General features: G+C 38.6%; 1 protein-coding gene across 3 annotated transcripts; it reads right to left on the bottom strand.

Annotated features, from left to right (window-relative positions):
• Window positions 1-1762: 1762 nt before the first annotated feature.
• On the bottom strand, window positions 1763-20573 carry pals2a (protein associated with LIN7 2, MAGUK p55 family member a). 3 transcript variants are annotated; one of them, XM_026939902.3, is made up of 13 exons: window positions 20418-20568; window positions 16499-16609; window positions 11573-11691; window positions 10076-10228; window positions 9530-9679; window positions 7948-8175; window positions 6050-6181; window positions 5788-5884; window positions 5568-5639; window positions 5266-5427; window positions 4907-5109; window positions 3015-3143; window positions 1763-2904 (listed from the first exon to the last, which is right to left on the bottom strand). In XM_026939902.3, the coding sequence occupies exons 2-13, from the start codon at window positions 16527-16529 to the stop codon at window positions 2728-2730; spliced, it is 1653 nt and encodes a 550-aa protein (XP_026795703.1). In that variant the 5' UTR covers window positions 16530-16609; window positions 20418-20568; the 3' UTR covers window positions 1763-2727. The 3 variants fall into 3 exon arrangements, with proteins under 3 accessions (XP_026795703.1, XP_053088797.1, XP_026795707.1); XM_053232822.1 differs by lacking the exon at window positions 20418-20568 and adding an exon at window positions 17438-19173; XM_026939906.3 differs by lacking the exon at window positions 16499-16609 and having other exon boundaries at window positions 20418-20573.
• Between the last annotated feature and the right edge of the window lie 1574 nt (window positions 20574-22147).

Below are 22147 nucleotides of genomic sequence, written 5' to 3'. Positions count from 1 at the left end.
TGGAATCAACCAATAAAAAACTTTTACATGGTCACAGAAATTTCTGGAGGCAATTCTGAAGTTTTGAAGTGGACCATGTGAAGGATGCATGTTTTTGCTCTGGAGAACCCTCGGAAAAGCAATTTTTGTTCATTTTCTCACCCATCAAAAATATGATTCACATTTGTTAGTGGGTGAACGTCATTGTGCTACACACCCCTCACCATGTGGTTTAAAGTAAATGTTGCAATTGGCAACACTATCAAGTATTTGTGTGAAACTGTAGACCACTTATCTCCTGCAATTCTAAGCTTCATAGTATTACTGAGATAAAACCACAGTGAGCAACCAGAACAGCTTCAGTGTGCCTTGGCATAGATTATACAGCAAGAGAACACCATTCTTCCCACAGAGTTTTTTTAGTTGATGGTGGAGCGCTAACACTATCAGTCCAAAAACTCCCACGGGTGTTCAACTGAGTTTAGTTCCAGTGACTGAGATCTGCCAAAGCCATAGCATATGATTTTCATACAAACCTTATAGTGAGCTCTTGTCCTTCTGGAAGAGATCACTCCCATCAGGACAGCAATGATTCCTCATCATAGGATAAAGGTGATCGATCAGAATAACTTTGTATTGATTTGCAGTGACCCTTCTCTCTTAGGGGACAAGTGGACCCAGATGTCCCACAGCAGAACAAAGACACTTTTTTTCTGTTAATCTGTCACCCATCTGTATGCGTGTGTGCAGGTCATACACAGGACTACAGACATTAATGGTATTTCCATGCTTATTACAAAATCATGCTTAATTGAAAGTGTTTGTCTAAAAATACGATTTTTAATGGCTGTTGTTCAAATGTTAAAATACAGGTCTGGTCATAGTGAAATATATTTGCCGGTGTAGACAAACAGGTTAACTAGCACAAAGACAAAGGGAGACAGAACACACTGTCCAGGACAATATTCTCACCATTCGCTGTGAAGAACTGCAGCATTACACAGGTTAGTGATTTCATCACCTTACAATTAAGCTCTAGTCTATTTAACTCATCAGCTGGTAATTAGGAGCATTAGAGCAGGAAAACATTAAACACTGCAGTGCTGCAGTCCTCCAGCATTTTAGTTTGAGAAGCTCAGACATAAAAATCTAACAGCAGGGGTTAAACTGACAAGGAACTTGTTTTATGTGAACAAACAGATCAGAGTTTCAGTACTATCATTTGACAGAAATGTAAATCATATCATGGCATAATGATAGAATTAATATAGAGTTCTATAGAAAAGGTTTCCTTTTAAAATTGCAAACTGTGAACAAGCAATAATTAACTGCTGTGTTAAAACTGCTGCTGTGTAGCAAACTATCTTTTTTGCTAGTTTAAATGTTTTACTGTGTCATATCTTTGCTGTAAAATAATCAGTAATTATTTTAATCCTGAAATTAATATTTCAGGAACAGAAAGATATATAAAATGAACTGTACTGTTCCAATGTTGCTGGCACCCATGAAACAAGTCGTGCTCTCAGACCTCCTACAGCCACAACAGCCAGTATCCTGCCGCTGCTATAATAATATCAATGTGATATTTTATCATCTACGTCTCTCACAAAGTAGATGCTGAATTTTTCTTTACATGTCTGATCTCCAGGTAGTAACCTTTTTATTCAGCTCCGAAGCACCTTCTTTTTGTCTCTGTTTTATGAACATGTGCAATAAAAAAATTAAACATTTAAACACTTTTTGCTTGTTGGGCTTCTGGATTAAAACTATTGTCAAAAAAAAGTGAAATGAATAACTGCACACTTTATCCAACTGAAAAGGGAACAAGGGCAGATACACATTATTAATGTGGTGGTAAGAACACATAAGACATAGACATTGAAATATAGCACACAAATACACGGGCAAGTCATAGTGTTTATAGAAAAAAAAACTTTAGTTGATAAACCTTGTGTCCCAAAATCCATATTTACTAAGAACATTTGTCACTACTGTTAATTTTGTATGACACTGCAAAGGCATTGAGATGAATACTGTGCTTTTTTGAAGCATCAAGACATTTTAGACATTTTTTAGACAACGATCGAATATGACAGCGTATGAATAGATACTCCACAGTGTTCAGCTGATTTTCTAATGCTACAGTTGCAGCATAACGTAAAACTCAAAGTGGTGTTACATCTTAGAAAAAAAAAAAAAAAAAAAATTAGTTGGTAAAATATTTCCCACTTCTCTTTTCTCCCTCCTCTCTCCATCAATAAAAGACAACTTAGTACAACAATAGTTCAATATTGTAACGAGTTTCCGCATAGCAGTACCATGAAAACTGCTGAGTACATTTACTAATATGTAGAAAACTAGCATTAAAGAGATCAGTAAGATGAATTGGCCGCTGAAACGCTCCAGTACAAAAGTGTATCACAACTCACAGCAATGACATTTGCTTCAGCTTCTCACTGTGGATAACAAAACGACTTTGACCACCCTGTAAGTACATCATTTGTATAGTAACACAAGGAACAGTTATGCCTCGAGATGTGTTCTGCTGGTAGATTAAAAAAAAAGTCAATAAATAAGTACACTTCCCTTTCTTTTCTCATGGATGGTATAGCTTTGCATAGCAGGGTTGGACCTCAGGGTCAGGCTGAGACGCACTGACCACCGACAGTCCTGCCGTGGTCCATGACACCAGCGATGAAGATGATGAGGGTGGTGGTGGTGGTGCTAAAGATGATGAGGATGGACAGTTCAGTAAACCCAGTTAACTGGTACCCACTGAGGCTCTGTACACAGCTGCTCCACAGCTGCCTGCAGTTTCTCAAAGGCCTTATCCAGATTATCATTCACTATTGTCAAGTCAAAGTAATGGCTATACGCCCGTTTGATCCTGGCACTCTCGTCCACCGTTTTCTTTAAGTCCGTTTCCTGAGAGAGAGATGTAAATATCAGCATGTCGCGTGTACACACATTTAAGTATACACATTCTTTAATGTCTTGGCTGACAGGAGAATACAGTGAAGAGATATGAGACTGACCGTCAGTAGTTTGGTGGTGATTCCTGCGTCCACCACAGCTTTGTGCATGGCTCGTAGTGTGTCCAGCTCGGGAGCAGCGATGAAAACCACAAACGGCATGAACTCCGCTGTTCTCAACACCTTCAGTGCCTGGTGATGATATTCAGTATTCAGTGATTTATTGTAGTCATGTTATCTTTCATAAAACCTGATTTATCTACATAATAAATCTGGCCCAGCACAGGCATCTTTATTTTATCTTTATTTATCTGTATATGCTGACATCTTTGTTAAATTGTTGAAATTAAACATAGCTATAAATCATCAGCAGAAGCAGGAAGAGCTTTTACTAATAACTCAGCTTATGTAAGTATTAGTCATGTCCAAAACTTTCTAAGCTGCATTTAAATTTTAATCACTTTAAAGAGCTAGTATTGAGATCCATTCAAATATTAATAAGCTTAGATAAGTCTAGTTCATCAACACTCTGAGCTTATTTCCTAAACCACCAAAGGAAATTGTCATCTTTTACTCTATGCTTGGGGTTCATTTCTATTTATCTAGCCACAGTAAGGTTTTCTTATCACTTATATGTTATGCTATTTGAGATGCTTATTTCATCTTCGCACAGAAATAACGTTTAAAGGCCCTACAGCACAAAGTGAGGCCGAATCCCAAATGGCCTCCTATTGACTACATATGCTCACTGCATAGGGTGTAATTTTAGAAAATACAAACAACACCATTGCAGATTAATGCTGCAAAACACTGTACTTGAAAGAACCAGACTTCGACATGTAAAAGAGTGCAGGTGAATGGAATTCATAGTCAGGACACTGCCCAGGTTCTCTGACAAACACACCTGATGTCACAACAACATGGAGGTGCACACAGTCAACAGTTAACAGATTTCCCTTTGCATCATTTTCTACTTGTAGCTTTCTGTATATGTGGCCTTTGTGTTGTGAAAAAGTGTTTTATCAACTTTGTAAGTTTAGATTTGTAACATAATGCCTCTGATTTCACACCAATTTTACCAATGCCAAGACCACTGTGACAGATAATTCCCTTATGGCACATACTTCATTTTTTATATTTAATTAGAAAATTACTAAATACATTTAAAACATGCTTAAAAAGTAAGTATATGACAGATGACATGCATTCATTCAGAGAATCCACTCTACATCAATCCAGTCAATCAAGTGTCACTGATCTGAAAACAAAAAAGATCAGAAAACACCATTTGACTTACTTTAAGTGAGTAAAAACAATGTATGTATAATGTGATATTAATGTTGTCAGCAAGTCTGTCATGGTACTGTGGTGAAATACTAATCCTGTGGTTTCTCTGTCTCTCACTCTGATTTTTGCCTTTAATGCATATACACAATGACAATTCAAGAGTGTAATTTTGGTTTTCCAAAGTGGAGAACAATCTCTCACCTCTGCAATCATAATTTCTGTGGTCAGAGCAGTCAGTTTGTGTGTCTAAATGTTGCTGGGTTGTGGGCCATTCTTGTGCGTACTATGTGATCGAATCCTGCAGATGCCACTGCATGTTAGACTTCTATTTCTATCACAAAAGCTGGGTGCAAAAGTAGACCCAAGAGTAATAATTTTCCTGTAAATTCTAGCTAAACTTGAATAATAATAAAAATTTGGCACAGACACAATTTCCACCGGGGACAGAAGGGATATGTCAGGGATATACCTGGGATGTTTTTCCACCCTGCTTTCACATAGTAAAGTTTGTTCTGACAGCCCTGATAACTACTGCTCCAGTGTTTTTAATGATAAAATTCAGTAAACATTTTTATTCACTTCTGTATACAGGTCCACAGCTACTGCACTGAGTATAGCTAAAAAGCCACACACCTGCTGCTACTGCAATACCTTTCTGTTCTGCTTACCTGTGGGTTGACATCCAGTATGCAGGTGCGACCGGCGTGGACCACCTCGTGAATGGAGTCGATTTTGGTGCCATACAGATTCCCATCATACTCCCCATGCTCAAGGTAGCGGCCGGCTTTAATGTCCATCTCCATCTCTGCTCTGGACACAAAGCAGTACGACTGTCCATCCTTCTCGTCGTCACGTGGCCGCCGAGACGTGACTAATGGGAGAGGCAGAAACCACAGGATTAATATTTCACATCAATATCTTAACAACGTGAATATCAGGTTATACGATATTACTGAAAATACTACACTGACTGATGAGGAAAGACGGTGGGAAAGACATGCACTACAGGAGTAGTAATTGAACCTACAGGGTACGGTGGTGCCAAAGAGCAATGGGTTTAACACAATCAGCCTGTTCTTCAGGCTTCTGCGGCCCACACCCTGAGCACCAATCAGGATGAGTGTCTTCCTCTGGAATGGAGGCATCCTAGCTACCTCCTCATAGATCTGCAGCTCATGACGATCAAATTCTAATACAGACAGGAAGTGGGGAAGAGAGAAAGACAATATTAGAGGTATCCCTGTGTCAGACACCTCTTATTCCAAAAAAAAAAAATAAAAAATTTTTCCACTCTTTTCACAAGATAAAACATCTTCCTGTTTTGCCAACCTGCATTCTTTGATGTTAAGTACATCATTTTCTTTTTCTTCCTTTTTCCAGTTATCGTTCCACAGAGGATTCCTGGAATTTAAGAAAAAGGAAATCACATTGCAGTGAGGGAGATATGACCGAGACCAAATTCACACTCCTCTCTGCTCAAAGAAATATCATATTAATACCTCTCACTTTGTTTCTAAGTGTTTAGACAAAAACTACATTCCTAACATACCTGATCCTTCCATGTCTCTCCGTACAAATGCCTTCCTCTTCTCTTCCAAATACTGGCTTGGGATGAGACCAGTGCGGCCTCCAACTACACTACGTGCCTGAGGGACACACACGTTACCATGTCAATGAGTGCTTTCCTAACTCAATGGATTACTTTTAATTTAGGTTAATGCAACTCTGGTATAGCAATGGTATTAAACTATATACAATCTTATATACTGAACTGGTACAATAGCTCAGAAACATTCAGGTGTGCTACCAACCTGCCACCAGTTGGGGTCCTCCCTGTTCACAATGTGCAAGATCTCCCCTTTGGAAAAAGCCAGTCCTGCTTCTTTACAGGGAATGAGGTTGTCTGTTTCAGGGTTGTACTTGAAATGAGGTCTCAGATACACCTAAAACCAGAAAGTGTCATTTTTAAGTGAATGCTAAGTGAAAGTACTATCTAGTTTTAGAGGAAACTATAGAAAAAGAAAACGTAAGTACATGAAGTAGGTGTAATATTCAAGAGAAATTTTCAAAGAAAGCTTCACTGAAATTATAAGTGATCACAGAACTGAGTGTAAAGGAGGACGGAAATCTTGGGCTTGAACGTGCAACTGGCTGACATGCTGCCTTTATTCATGCTGCAGATGGTGTGTATGCACATGTAGTTGTGTGCACTCAGTCTATTTGCATGTGTCAGGAGAAACAATCAACATCTGATTTTTTACAAGTGGACTGGTGAAAAAACGTTTTTGTTTGCTGTCTGACATCTACGTCCTTTGTTTTGAATTGAATGAGGCTTAGGATCTAAAACACAATTATTTTTCCTTGCACAGTTTAGAGTACATTCTGGACCCTTTTAAGGTTGAAAGCCAATTTTGATTAATACAAAATGATATGGACAATCATATAGTTCCATTTTGGACTTAAATTTGCAAATATGGTATATCCCTGCTATTTTACAAAATTGTTCATTTAAAAAATGTACACTTTTGTAGCATAACAATGTCATTTGAAGCAAATATAGGGGGGTTAGCCTCAGTGCAAATCCAAAGAAGCAAATGCCAGACAACAAACATGTCTGAAATGACTACATTTAGAGTAAGGGAAAATTTATACATATTTTATTTCTTGCCCAACTAATTACAAACAGTGTACATCAAGCATTTCATTAACTTCATCAATTAAGTCGTTAAGTTAATAAACCGACCGTCAGTCCTCTTCAAACAAGAAGATCTGAAATATTTACGAGATATTTTTAATTTTACATATTAATAGTTTCACATGCTGTATTTAATGAGTTATAAATCTCAAAGTAGACTCTTAGTTTGTCTTTCATGTAGCTCTATGCTTAAGGACAAGCAGGATACGTCAACAACGAATGCATAGTATGTTTTTACAAGAAATATTTAGATGGCTTTTAACCTTAGTCCCTGTTGTGCGTACTGTCAACATACAAACCCTGCCTGTTCTCGAAGCACAGTGAAATAGAGCAAAGGGCACTTCTGTGTGAGAAACAGCTCTTATTATATTATATGTCTACATCATATTGAGATTGCTAACAGACCCGTATCACTGAATGTAAAGAACATTCATTCCCATTTCACTCCAAGAAAGCAACAAAGAATGAGTTAACCTATTTCCATCACATCTCAGACCTCCTTAATGAGTGTGTCTATATATATGTGCGTGTGTCCACGTTCCTCTCTCTAAGTCTCTCCTCCCATCTGCCCTAGATAGCACAGAGTGCGTTATTAATAGGAATAGGCAGGCTCAGTTTCAGCTGAGTGGCATTCTTCCGAGTCAGCCTGAGGGCAAGTCTCTCCACCTTGTGTGTGACAGGTAGAATCAGACCTCTACTTCTCTACTACACCCAGTTAACAGATGAGTAAAGAGACCACAGCCAAGACCAGTGCATGTCTAGACTTAAGATAAAAATCAGAAGTATATAGCCCTGCACAGTAGATAGAAAACTATTCCTTTATACTTACAATAACCGACACAAAAGCTAATATAGCTCTAGAGTTGTCATATTGTATCTTAGTGGTCCTTTCCCATTCTAGCTACTTCAAATACATGTTTACCTACAGTCTGACAGGTTCATGAAGCTCAGTTGAGGACATAATTTAATAAAACTACAGTACCAGTACCAGTTTGCTGTTTTCCCTTCACCCACCTGTGCAGGTGTGGGTGTGTCTCTGTAGCTGGGCAAGATTTTGAGGGTGACGCTTCCGTTGATGTCTTTCAACATCTCCTGCAATGCCGTAGGATCGCCGCCCACCTCCTGGCCGTTCAGCTCCCGGATGACGTCGCCCGTGTGCAGCATGCCCTGCTTGTCAATCATGCTGCCATGGAGAATGCGCGCGATCACAAGCTCGCCGTTCTCCACTCGGAATGTCACACCCTAAAAAAGACCACACGCTTTGAATCTTATAGACTTTGCATGCATGCACGCACAGAAACAAGCACTGACCTCATTCATTCTGTGATAACAGCTTTCAGTACCCACATCTCATAAATTCCACTATTCCCAGGCAGTCTTTCTTTTAATAGGTGCTAAAGTTCAACTGACCTCTTCAGTCCACTCCGTTTTCTATTTCCAAAAGTTGTCTCACAAGGGGTAAGCCATAAGCCATTATGCGATCAGACACCATTTTGAGTCTCAGAAACCTAAACCAAACTATTCACACTCGGCAAAGATCACTAGAATATCTAATTGTGGATAACCGCCCCTCGCACATTTCAATACACGTCAAGAATAAACATTAATAAAGAATAAACAAGAATAATCAACATACATTCTTTACTACTTATATACATTCACCAGCCACTTTATTAGGAACATCATGTAAAATGTAATAATTATGGGTAGGATCACCCTTTGCTCTCAGAACAGCCTCTGATTGTGGTCCATGTTCACATGATTGCATCACATAATTACTGCAGATTTGCTGCCAATCTCCCTTTCTACCACATCTCACAGGTCCTCTATTGGATTCAGATCTGGTGACTGGGAAGGCCACTGAAGAACACTGAACTCATTGTCATGTTCATGAAACCAGTTTGAGATGACATTTGCTTTGTGACATGGTACATTATCATGCTGGAAGTAGCCATTACAAGATGAGTAATTTGTAGCCATAAAGGGATACACTTGGTCAGCAACAATACTCTGATAGGCTGTGACATTCAAACAGTGTTCGACTGGTGGCCCAATGTGTGTCAAGAAAACACTCCCCACACCATTTCACCACCAGCACCAGCCTGAACTGCTGACACAAGGCAGTTTGGATTAATGCCAAATTCTGATTGTGACTCTTGTGCATGAAAATGTCAGGAGATCAGTTTCTGAAATACTCAAACTAGCCCATCTAGCACCAACAATCATGCCATTCTGCTGTTTGGTGTGAACATTACTTGAAGCATGATTTTATGCACTGTGCTACTTCCACAGGATAGGCTGACTGACTGAGTGTTCCTAATAAACAGCCAGTAAATGTATAGTATATTATTGTACTATATACATTGTGGTCTAAGTACATTGGCCATTAGGAAAATTGAGGAGACACTACTATCATTTTTAAATAGTTGGTTTCATTCCAGTTTAAGTGTTAAATTATGCTGCCTCAAAAAATGTTAGAAAAAAAAAAAAAAGTTAGCATTATGACTTAAAGATCTTTTGGATGATAAAGCAAATTATAGTCTGGCTACACTAGTCAAGTTCTGTTAGGCTGAAAAGAGTACATTAGCTCCCTCACCAGCGGCTCTCCTGCCTTCTTCTGGATGCTGATCATACGCACAGTGTCCACTGGCATAAGAGAGGTGCTGTACTTGGTAGTGTTGTTTGCCGTAGATGGAAGTGTTTCAAAAGATTTAGCAGCCACCTGATCGTGAGTTTCTATTAAGGACTGGAAACATGAAAACATATCAGTAAACAAAGTAAATTAAATACATACTGTGCTATGGGGACATCTCTATAAACCCACTATGGAGGTAATGAACTTGTAGATGAGGGAAAAGCCACTAACTGGCCCTCCAGGACCAAATTTGTGGAACCCTGCCACAGAGTCTAGAAAGGTTCTGCTATTTACTGCTTCAACCCCTGTATTAAACCTGGTAATTAACAACTGAATTAAATCAAAAGTCTTTAAACATTAACAAATAAAAGCTTCACAGGATAATTACAGACTTGTCTTGTACCACAGTGTTAGCTGCACATTAAACACCACTTATTTCCAGTCCTCATGAATTAGTGAAGATTACCAGAGCCAGAGTCAGTGTCATGACACCAGGATCCGGTTTACCTGGAAGTGTGGTTCCTTGAGAATCTTGGAGAGCTCTGCTGCGCTGTCGTTGTGCTCGGCTAGGCCACTGATGTCAGACAGAATCTCGCTCACCAGCTCCACGTTGTTGTTCCGCACTGCCTCGAGCTTCACATCCTCCAGTTTCTCATGAGCCTGGGGAAAGAGATAGACCACAGTCACTACAGACAGAACTTTCTCTGGCCTCACATTGTCTTTAGGATAGGGAATTACAGTGCCTTTCACTGCCCTCTGTTCCCTTGAAAACACCATCCCCACAGTGAAGCGTAGTGTTGGTAGCACCATGTTGAAAGTTACTCTTGGCCTCTTGGCTGCTTCTCTGAATAATCTCCTCTATACCCAGTTATTGACATTTGGTTCACTCGAGTCATGGTTGTGCCATATTCTTTTCAGTTTTTAATGGTGCTCTGTGGAATGTTCAAAGTTTGGAATATTTATATAACCAAACCCTGATTAATACTTTTCCACAACATTGTCCCAGACTTGTTTCGATAGTTCCTTGGTCTTCATGACACTGTTTGTTTGGGTCTCTGGGTCCTTCCAGGAACAGGTGTATTTATATTTAGATCATATTACACTTAATTTAAACACAGCAATAGGGTGAATACTTCTGCAGTAACCACTGTTATGATTTTTACTTGTGAATAAATTTTGCAAACTATATTGATTCCCCACCCCCACTTTTTTTTTTTTTTAACTAGTTTTTACTCTTTTAGAATAGCAAAGACATTAACACTATGATACTACACATGTGGAATTATGCAGTGACCAAGAAATGTTATAGAAAATAAATAAAAGCTACTTTAAATTTTTAGCAGTATTACTGCTTTGTATATTATTTCCTTACCATCCAGCTTCATGATGGAACTTCACCCCGAAGGCTTTACTTAAAGTTCCCAAACAGCCTCTCTTAAGTTCTACATGAAAACTACTTATTAAAGAATACATTTTGGAAACCAGGAAAAATAAGAACACTATGATCCTCTGGTATTTAAAATGTAATCCTAGGGCCTATGACTGTACTCAGTGACATACAAATTTCAAGGCAAGTATAGCCAACTACTTTTTTTTTTTTTTTTTTTTTTTTTTTTTTTTTTTTTTACTTTATCCTCAACAATATTTCTGTTCTTGGCTCTGTCCAAAGGTGATTAATTAGCTTATCACTTTCTTGTTTCTGCCCCTGGCCATGATTCCTGAGGGGGAATGCAATGAATATATTCCTAGTGGGACCGGCTGAATGCAGACATTACTCTTCTTCCAGGGTGATAGATTGTGTTGGGTGTAGACAAAAACACATACCATATTACAAAGTTAGACATACAGAGACACAAGGAGACACATAAAAACACATACTGACATGTAGAAGCACACCAACGTTGCTAAAAGTAAAATGATTTCACACTCATATATTTTAAAGACAGATGCGTATGAGTGAATCATTGATCAAAAAAGCAAATACACAGACAAGGTTTTGGGTACCTTGGCCAGAGAGCGGACTATGGGACTCTCCATGATGCCACGGAGGAAGATGAGGTCAATGTCTTTGGCGCCGGTGGAGGGAGGCAGCTCCTTGAGGTTATCCAACACTTTCTGCATAGCTACAGGACAGATATAACAATTTACATGAGACAAAAATACAGCCATATAAAATGACTATAGTACATTGGTGTAGAAGAGTAAAAGCAAATCAAAAATGGTTCAAAAAAATCTCCTAGCAGACCGTTGTCATGTATTCAGCCATCTAATTGCGCTAACAATTCTAATAATACTAATATTCCTTTCATTGCCACATCCACTGCACTCGAAAACCTGAAAGTCTTAAGAAAGAAAAGCAAAATCTCAACTCCATCAAGCCTCTCCAAACTATATATCAGTCTTTAGAACAGATTGAAAAATACAATTTAAAAAATCATTCACAAAAAATGAGGCCTTGACTTAGAAGCTGTAATTTGTCAAAGATACATTTTGGATCTGATTAGAAGTGAAATGGGACCAGCATCCAATCTTGCAACCTTGAACTAGTTGTGGGAAAGTCATTACCCCATCTCAGTCCCCTGTCCCATTTGCACCATTCAGGCATTACTTCACATTCATTAACATTTTATAGTAGGAGCCAAAGATAATTAACTATAATTAGTGGCCAAACACATCAATTGTTTATTCATGTGTTTCTCTGGCACTGAAGGAGCACTTGCTACAAAGGTAATTGTTTATTAGTAATGCTTTTTAATATTGTCATGGAGAATAGTTACATTCAGGTTTAATCTAAAAGCATGAATATCAGCTAAATAAATTTTAACAATTTATTAAATGGTACAAAAAAAGCATTTATTTTTTACAAAATGTCAGTATTTGGGTTTTTAGTTTTCACTTGATGTGTCTTGAGTTTCAGCTAAGAATACTCATATAGGTTTATTACTGCTTTACATGACTAACCTACTCCATTTGTTAGATATATAAATCAATCATGCTGAGATTTCTTCCACATAAGAAGCAGAGATTTACAGAGGGTTGTGGAAAGCTGTCACCACTTTCAGCAATATGAGTAACAGAGGTAGAAAACTTTATGAGACCGCACTGTTCAGAAGGGGAGAGGTTTGGATAAGGGATGGTTACGGTTGATTTAGAATGATTAAAATAGCTCTCCAGGAAAAAAGTCATGACAAAAAGTAGCAATCCCTGCACAATGAAACATTAAATACTTATCCAAGGCTATGTACTGTTTTAAATATAAATTCTTCTTTATTGTGTGGAAAATCCTTCTGATGTCACTGTGACGTCTGTGAATTCTGGAAAATAGCCAAAAATGATGAAAAATTTGGGTCGACCAAAAATGAGTTTTTCTGCCAATAACATACTTGAACATCTCTACTGTAAGAAAAAACAATATATTAAAATCGATACTGATATTGAAATTATTTCTGATATTGTTTTATTTCTTAGTACTTTCTGAACTTGCCTAGGCTGTCTTCCTGCAAAAATCATATTAGATAAGGAGCCAGTTTAACAAAAGCTCCTAAAGATGTCTAAAACCTAAAGATCCCTGAAACCTTGTTAGCTTAGTGTGATTTCCTCGCACAGTGAATGTCATGCTTTGATCAAGTTTTTGGATAGTTATGTTCTGAGTTATTCAAATCTGTCAACCTTTACACATTTTGTCTAGGAGCTTTGCCTGAAAGATGAGCCAATCGACATATGAATCTGGAAAGACTGAAAGATGTTTTCTGTCATGGTAAATGGAGATTTTGAGTTGATTAATGTGAAATAAAGTCCATCAATGTGTGTCCTACTTAGTATATAAGTATACGGTATACAGTAAATAAGTACAAGTTCTCAAGAAACTGGGAAGTGGGGCTCACAAGGAAAGCATTTGGATACATCTGCCTTAAAAAAAATGGATATAAGCTTAAACAATTCAGTTTATAAATCAGATAAAGACCAGCTGTCAAAATGTCCTGCACTTTCTCATCATCATCAAAACTGAGAAGAGCGCATACACACTCTGTAAAGATGACAGCAGTCAAAGTTTCAAATGTTTAAATGACCTAATTAAAAGATAATAACAAGGCATTTAGTCGGCAAAACTGAATTAATCAGTAATATGAAACTGTGAAACTCTGATCACCACTCATACATTAAAAGCCTCAGATATTCTGATACAAAAGATGTCCAACACATTTCACTAATCTTTGTTTTACTTTAACATATGTTTGAAGAGAATATCCTCTAAACCGTATCTGCACAGCTTTTATAAAACCTCACTCCAGTAAAGAACAAGGCAACTCAGTTAAACTCCTCATTAAAGAGTCACCTACATTTCATGGAGCACCACCAACCATCAGTACCAAGTGGCAGAACAAATGGATCAATACTAATGCATCAAAAAGCACTCAAGCCACAACAAACAACTTGAGTGGCTCTGAATGGGCCGATTCATCACAAAGTGACTTCATTAGCATACTGCTAACCATTTCCATGGTGAGAACACCCACACAGAAACCTCTCACGCAGCAAGGCCACAAACTGCACAACAACAAAACACACTATTCCAGTTCCAGATTTGCTACTATCACCACTTTTTCTACAGCGCTCTCTCTTTCGCTTGAATGATGAGAATAATTTGACACAAAATAAAAATATCATTTGACCCACTCTGCTTATAAATTCAGAAATTACCCATAGTGCTGCTGCTGCTGCTGCTACCACAATCGCATGGAAGAGCTGGGATATGTTAGAGAAGTGTGAAGTTTACCAGTCTGGGTATAAAGAAAAGTTGAAATTTGAAGCCTTTTTATTGAAGCCACTGTAAACATTTCCACCCAGTAATACATGAGCAGACATGGATTACTCACAACACAAACTGAAAACTCAGCTGTAGTGATAAATCTGTCTAAAGAAGCACAGGGATGCATTTGGTTTTTAATTAAATCCAGGGCAATTTTCGTTGAACAGGCCAACATCTGGTTTCTTCTTATAACCAGATAACTGGGTAATTGATTAAGGCAAGTAAATGAAAGATTAAATTAAAGATATGTAAGAAAACACATGTTACACCAGTATACATAATATATTTGTGTCTTGCAATGTTCCATAATAGCATATTAGTAAAAATGACAAGCAAATGCTGAAATAGGTTACTTAAGTCACTGCTATGAGGGGAAAAACATGAAACCGAGAAGGCTTGGCTTTATACAAACAACCCCTGACAAGCTGGATCAGAAAACCACGCTCTAACAGACCTACATATGTGTGGTGGCCTGGGAAAACCCTTCAAATGGTCAACTTTGGACATTTTCTAATAAAGAAGGTTTTCAAAGCTACATGTACATTATTTTAAATAACATTATTACATTACATTATTTTAAAATCTGCTTACCCCCAAAAGTGAAGGAGATAATCACATATAACTATTTCATTCTGACTCCAAAGAAAGATGTCCTACCAACCTCTATATTTATAACCTAAGTTACTCATGGGAAAAAAAGCTAATTTAAAAAAACTTATAAGTTAACATTAGGAAGGCATCTGAGTGGTGCAACAGAAATGCCACCCCAGCCCATGGCCAGGGTTCTGTGAGCTTATGTGTGTGGAAGAGGGCTGAGAGCGCATGTCTCCAAGTGTGTAATGCTGCCCTCTGATGCAGCATGAGCAGCAGTTTGAAAAGATGTGGCTGGCTGGCTTCACGTCTCAGAGGAAGCACGTTAGCCTTCACCCTCCATACGACTTATATCGGAAGTGGGGAGTCAAATCTTGGAATGATATCATTTTCGACCTCGGTGCATTCAAGCTACAAAGTAGGAAAAAAATAAACGCCACAAACAGTGAACTGTGGGTGCTCCTGAGAGGTACAACATAAAAAGCGTTCACCCTATCATCTGGAAATTGCAAGTCTGAATCCTGATGATTCCGTGGCTAGCTGGGAGACCAAAAACGCAAAAAAATTGGCCATGCTTTCTGGTTACACTTGACTAATCTCAGAGGTGGGAAGTTGGAGCTTGGAATGATTCGGAGAGTTCTGACTAAATTTCTATTTATTAGTGCCTTTGTTGCTTTTAAATATTTTTAAATGTTGTCAGTTTTTACCTGTTAAGCCCTTCTATGTTTTGACAATGTGATGTTCGAGAAGCATCACACACAAGATAAGGTTATAAAGTAGCCTAGATAAAAACATTTACATTAAAAACATGTAAATATTAAAATAAAGATGTCAAAGAATATTGTTGGCAAAAAAAAAGAGAGAAAAACTATTTCGTCAAAACACGATTTGAATTCAGCTATAATGATATGTGACTAGTTTTCCACCACACACGTCTGCTGTTAGACCCAGAATTCATTCATTCTCTCTTTGTCTTTTGTATGCAGCTGCTTTTTTTCCCTCTGTGTACTTTGTTTGTGTTGCATTAAAAATATATTTTGTTCTTGTCTACCTTTATTATCTTTAGATCTCGATCATTTGATTTAAAGTCTTTTCAATTCCAGCCTACACATCCACATGGAAACATGAAGCTGAAAATTGTGTAAAATGGGTCATAGATAAAAGTCTAGAAACAAAAAAAGCTGCAGTGACAGAGAGTTTGCATTAAGCTGTTAAATTAGTGCGACAGATTCAGCTCTCTTTAGCATATGAACTAGTCCCCTGCACCTTCAGATCTTTGATTTAACTTCAAGTAGAGCAGTCAAGTAGAGCAGTCTCTGCAGTTAAAAGTTGTTCAAATCATGTACACTTCTTTAAGGCAGAAAAATGCATTTAAAAAAAAAAAAAGCTTTAGCAAAGCTATTTATCGTTCAAAATCCCTTGCGAGTGCAGCACTCTGTCACTGTGTACATATCTGTAAGAACATAAAAATGCTGGTCTGCCATATAAAAGAAGTCATGAAGCAGCAGATCTCTTCCGCAGGGGCTTACCTGTAGCAGACTTGGCATTAGCAACAGTCATTATTCCTAGAACTTAGGTCAAGTCACAGCTTAAAGAAAACTTGTGGGAGTCTTCCGGATAAGCTCAGCACACCTAGAGGACTGGAGGGAGACAAAACCTCTTCATGAGAAAAGGTCCTTTTACAGAAGTGAATGAATGTGAGTGTTATTGCTACAGTAAAATAAAGCATGTTGTGCTGTTTACTACAGGCTTAAGCCTGCCTTCATAAGAAAACACATCACAATATTACATTTTTATTACTTGTACAAGTGTACAAGGTATTATTCTTAGTGTTGGAGTCAACAACACAGAATTTGTTCACACAACAGACAATAATTTACAGTAAACATACACTAAACTAGGATTCTTGTGAAATGACATATAGCTCAGTGGCACTGATATTATTTCTGAATCTATTTCAACTCCCAAAACAACGCTGGTAGGTGGACTGGCTAAGCTAAACTGGCCCTAGGTGTGACCCTGGCCAGGATAAAGCAGTTGCTGAAAATGAATGAATAAATATTTCCATCTACATGAATTCTGTCCAAAAGCAACCCTTATAGCCACACTTTAGCCCATTACAAACTTTACCACAGATGTCTGGAACTAGGGCTGAGTGATATCTAATATAGAAATTGTGATACTTTTATGACACTGACTGACTCCACTGCTCCTGATTTAGCAGGACATGACAGGAGCAAACCTCACATGCCAAACAGTATAGAGACTCAATTTAATGATATCAGGAACTAATTATATTAGTTGCACATTTTGATTATCTATAAAAAAATAAATAAAAAAAAAAAACAGCATTTTTACATCAAAGCCAGCATGTCTAATCTTCTGGAGTCCTATATAGCCCGCTGGCTAACTCTTTACTACTGACAACAGTGCAAACAGTCATTTTAGCAAACAAATCAAAACCTCACCCTATTCAAATATGAAAAGCATCCAAGCCAATTGCTGCTCGCTCAGATTTTGACACACAAATACTTTCGGTTTGTAACGTTGCTTGTGGAAAAAGGAATAAAACCATAGAAACATCCTGTACATTTCCACTATCTCGGTCTTATTAAATGTTCTAGGGAAAGTTCTTTAAAAGTAGCCGTGGTTCTAAAGGGCCAGAGTCCAGCACTATTTACCAACCTCCCTGCTCAAACAAACCTGATTCATCGTATTACTTAATTACCAGCTTTAATAGTGGAACTGGAGGTGGCTGAAGAAATGGCACACTACCTTGTGTTCTCTATGAATATCAAATAGGCATTATGGGTATTCTGTACCTGCTAGAGTACATCATTTGGACACAAACCTGTTGTAGTGCATAAATATCCACTATGCTTTTCAGACATATACAGAAGTGAACAGCTCACTAATTCCAAAGTAAAACACAAGGCCTCTTTATTATAACTTTATCAACTGAAAACAGTAAGCATCAACCATTTATTCCACCAAAATCATACAGTTATACAGATATATATTAACGACTAATCTGTCAGCCCACTCTACCCTGTCCATCAATGAAAAGGGACACCATTATTATTTGGTAGGGGGTCCACTTTCAGCACAGTGCAGCAGTGTTGCTGTTTTTTTAAAAAAAAACACTGTGTACTTTTACTTGGCCCCCCACCTTGTTGGTCCAGGCTTAGACCAATGTCCACCAAACTTTTATCAGTGTCACGTTCTGACCACAGCACTGCTGGTGGCTGGATATATTTGGCTGGCAGACTGTTTCTCAACCCAGCGTTGACGCTGTCCAATGCACCCATGCCACTGCCACACCCACTACCATACCATGACCATGTCCACATCAGCGCTGTGCTGAGAATAGGGGTGGAACAATCCAACAATTTGGATCGAAGCATCTATTTAAAATGTCACAACTGAAATGAACTGAACATAACTCCATGAACAAACATGAATCTATTATTATCAGTTATAAATCTATTATTATCAAAAAAGGACAAACAACTGGTGTGTATAAAATAATTCATATTTGTAAACTGAGGTGTATATAATTTAATAGCCTAGCAAAGTTATTTGGCCGTAACACTGATACTTTTAAACTAGTCCTTTTCTATGTTATCATTATTCCCGAACTAACAGTAAGCCCACTCCAGATTCTGAACAGTCAGTCACACATCAATTAGAGGCTACTAAATTGAATCACAACGCATCGTATCAGATTTGCTTTATGAATCGAAACTGTATTGTATCGTGTGGAAGCCTGAGGTTTAAGGTGAGAGTACTGGTTTTTACAAGTGCAAGAGTGTCTAGTTGATAACAGTGTGCTCAGTAACTAGACCACTCTAGCGTTGTTCAAACCAATGTTTTACAGATTCTCACGTGTATCATTGTGTCAGTATTACACTTCCACTGAGTTCAACTACATTGCAGATCTACTTGATAAAACTAAAAAACTATAAAGAGTATCGACAGTGTGTGTGTGTGTGTTCCCAATACATTGGCAGCTCAGTGTATAATAATGTTCTGTTTCTCCACCAGTGAGCAACATTTGAAGCACATTAGTCATGACAGGCTTTGACATCTTTGTCTCCGCCTCAGAGTAAAATGCATCACATTTCATGAATCACATCACAGACACGTATGAGCGAGACATGACAAAGGTCCATTTCGATGGACACACCTACATACGTGGAGCACAACATGTAATGAAAATATATCCACAACTGTTTTATTAGCTCTATTCTGTGGCTTTTTAATCAACCTACTCTGGTTATTTATGGTTGCAGTGCTCATGTAGGCAGCCGGATCTGGACAAACAGTTGAATGAAATAAACTTATTACAAAGTGTGCAAGTGATCATAGCCTGCTTATGCATAGGTGTGAAACTAAACTACTCCATAATCATGGGTTAATCATATCCAATATCCAAGTCATATCACAATGTTTATTTAAATAGCATATCTAGACAGACATATAGCCATGAATATGTGTGCTCATTAGAGATACAGTGTACCACCACCCATCATGGTCTGTCTGTATATCTGTGTCTTCCACACGGTGTCTTACTCCCAGCCTGGTGAGTTTAGAGGAGCCTGAAAGCTGCAGTAAAACCTTGCTAGAGGCCATATATACACTCCAAAGAACGACAGGACGACAGGAAAAACAAGGAAGAGGAGACAGACGAGCACACCAGCCGTGAAACTGTCCACAAACTGGAGTAACTTGGCGCAAGCTTGCTGTTGTTGTTTTTTTTATATATAGTTAAAGCTACTTCATAGCCACATTTTGTTATCTAGTTTAATTCGAGCTAAAGCACGAGCCTCTAAAGTGTTGCGAGCTGTATCCTCTTCACTGATATGAACTACTTCATGCTTTCACGTGATGTGCTTAGCGGATACAGTGTAAGTGTTAAAAAGGAAAGTGAGCCACTGAGAGTAACTAGTGCTTAAACCTGAATGAGTGTGGCAGGAATTAAACCACGAGTACACACGCTCTCCATTCAACTCCGAGCCAACCGTGTAGCTTAGCTTAGCTAGCACGCTTAGCCAGAGGACCAGGTGGGAAGCATACGACTGAGCCAATTAGCTTCGCGACAGGAAATTAGTAATATCGGGATTTTAAAAAAAGTTTACTTCAGACACTTTAACCACTAACTCAGGAGCTGCTATCCGAGCTCCTCCGGTTTCTACTCGTCACTGGGTAAAGTGGCTGTTTGGAACAGCTAGCCAGCTAACAACCCTTGTTTAGCCAACCAGTATCAGCTGGTTATTATTAGCGAGCTAGCTAACTGGATTTAGCTGGTTATCTGTATGATAAGAAGTAGCCAGTGGCTAATCCCTGTCTGAACCGAGCACGCAGCCACGTGCAGGCCCGCGACACTGTCACTCCATGCTAACAATACGAACATGAGTGGACCAGACGACTGCTAATAAAATGACTTACCCAGTATTCCCGTATGGTCCCGTCCCGGTAAGATGGGCACAAACCCCCCCCACCCCTCTCTCTCCCTCTCTCACACACACGCACACACACGCACAATGTCTCACAGCAGCCCGTAGAAAGCGCTCATCCTCTGCTGTCAATCAAAGTCATTAGCACCGCCTCCATCCAGTGACGTCTCTGCTCCATGGCCATCGACACGCCCCTTTACGACGCAGATGACACAGATTCATGACCCTGATGGCTTTAGTACAGCCTTCTTTCCTCCATCTAATCCACTAAAGATATCAGTGGTAGTGGTGTGTAGCTTAGCTGGACCAAAAAAAAAAACAATCACTGTAATGTAATAATAATAATAATAATAATAATAAACTTTATTTTATACAACACCCTTCAAAAGGCCTCTCAAGGCCCTTTACACAGGAAAAGAAAATAGAAACAGAAGTACATAGCATTAAACAAAGTATATAAGCATGCATTAAAGACAGTTAGTAATATTTAAATAAGGGGGGGTACAGTGGCTTTAGTGGTTAGCACTGTTGCCTCGCACCTCCAGGGATGGGGGTTTGAGCCCTCCTGTGTGTGTGGAGTTTGCATGCGCTCCCCACAGGGGTTTCCTCTGGGTACTTTGGTTTCCTCCCCCAGTCCAGAGACATGCGTTGTAGGCTGATTGGCATCTCTAAATTGTCTGTAGTGAGTGAATGAGTGCGTGCGCGTCACCATGTCCAGGGTGTCCCCCGCCTTGTGTCCCAAGTCCCCTGGGATAGGCTCCCTGTGACCCTGTGTAGGATACACTGTACAGAAGATGGATGGATGGAATAATTAACTAATAAAAAAAACAAATTCATCAAGTAAAAGCTATCCTAAAGAAATACGTTTTGAGAGAAGGTTTATCATGTTTTTTATGGATTTTTGCACAACATATTCATATTTGGTCAACATATTCCTATTGGTTCCTGACTTTTTGGACACTCTGTAGATTAAATTTTATTTAGATTGCTATTCTCCAGGGAAATTCTTTCATTCACCTTCAGTAAATGCTTGATCCTGATCAAGGCCATGGTGGATCCAGGGTCTATCTCAAGACCACTGGGGATGAGGCAGCAATACAGCCCGCATCAGATGCCAAATCATCCCAGAACACCATGCACACGCAGTTACACACTCATTCACAGCTACGGACAATTTAGAGTAGCCAGTTCCAGCCAGTAACCTACTGGCACGCATGAGAAAATACTTTAAATTAATAATACATCATTAGACATTAGATATACCCAATCAAGGGATTAGCCTTCTTAAATGTTCTGAACAAATGTACCAGGCAAGGACAATGATGATAAGCTACAGAAAGAATATAAATGTCATCTTATAACTTTGTTATTGTTTAAAGTCATTTAACTAATCATATGTAGACACTCATTTTAATTAGATTTGTGGCCAGAACAGCACAGTATTAGTGCAACCCCACCTCTGTCAATAACCTACTTCTTCTTCCAAAAAAATCTAATCTACTTTTCAAGCAAATCTATAAGCTGCTGGCGATGCTTCCACTATCTAGCTGATTTAGAGGTTAAAGAACAGTGTGAAACCTTGTATAATTTCAGAAAGAAAAACTTCTGTGTACTTCCCACTTTGATCTGTGACAGATTTTACTTCAATCCATTCAAAATGCTTAGGCATCTTTTACTTCAAAAGAGGGTCTCAGCAAATATATCCTTCTTGTTTCTCTCTCT

Source organism: Pangasianodon hypophthalmus, chromosome 1 (assembly GCF_027358585.1).
Source record: "Pangasianodon hypophthalmus isolate fPanHyp1 chromosome 1, fPanHyp1.pri, whole genome shotgun sequence".
In the NCBI taxonomy this organism is placed as follows: Eukaryota; Metazoa; Chordata; class Actinopteri; order Siluriformes; family Pangasiidae; genus Pangasianodon; species Pangasianodon hypophthalmus.
Note: the sequence above shows the minus strand (reverse complement) of the source record. Positions and strands in the feature narration are given on the sequence as shown.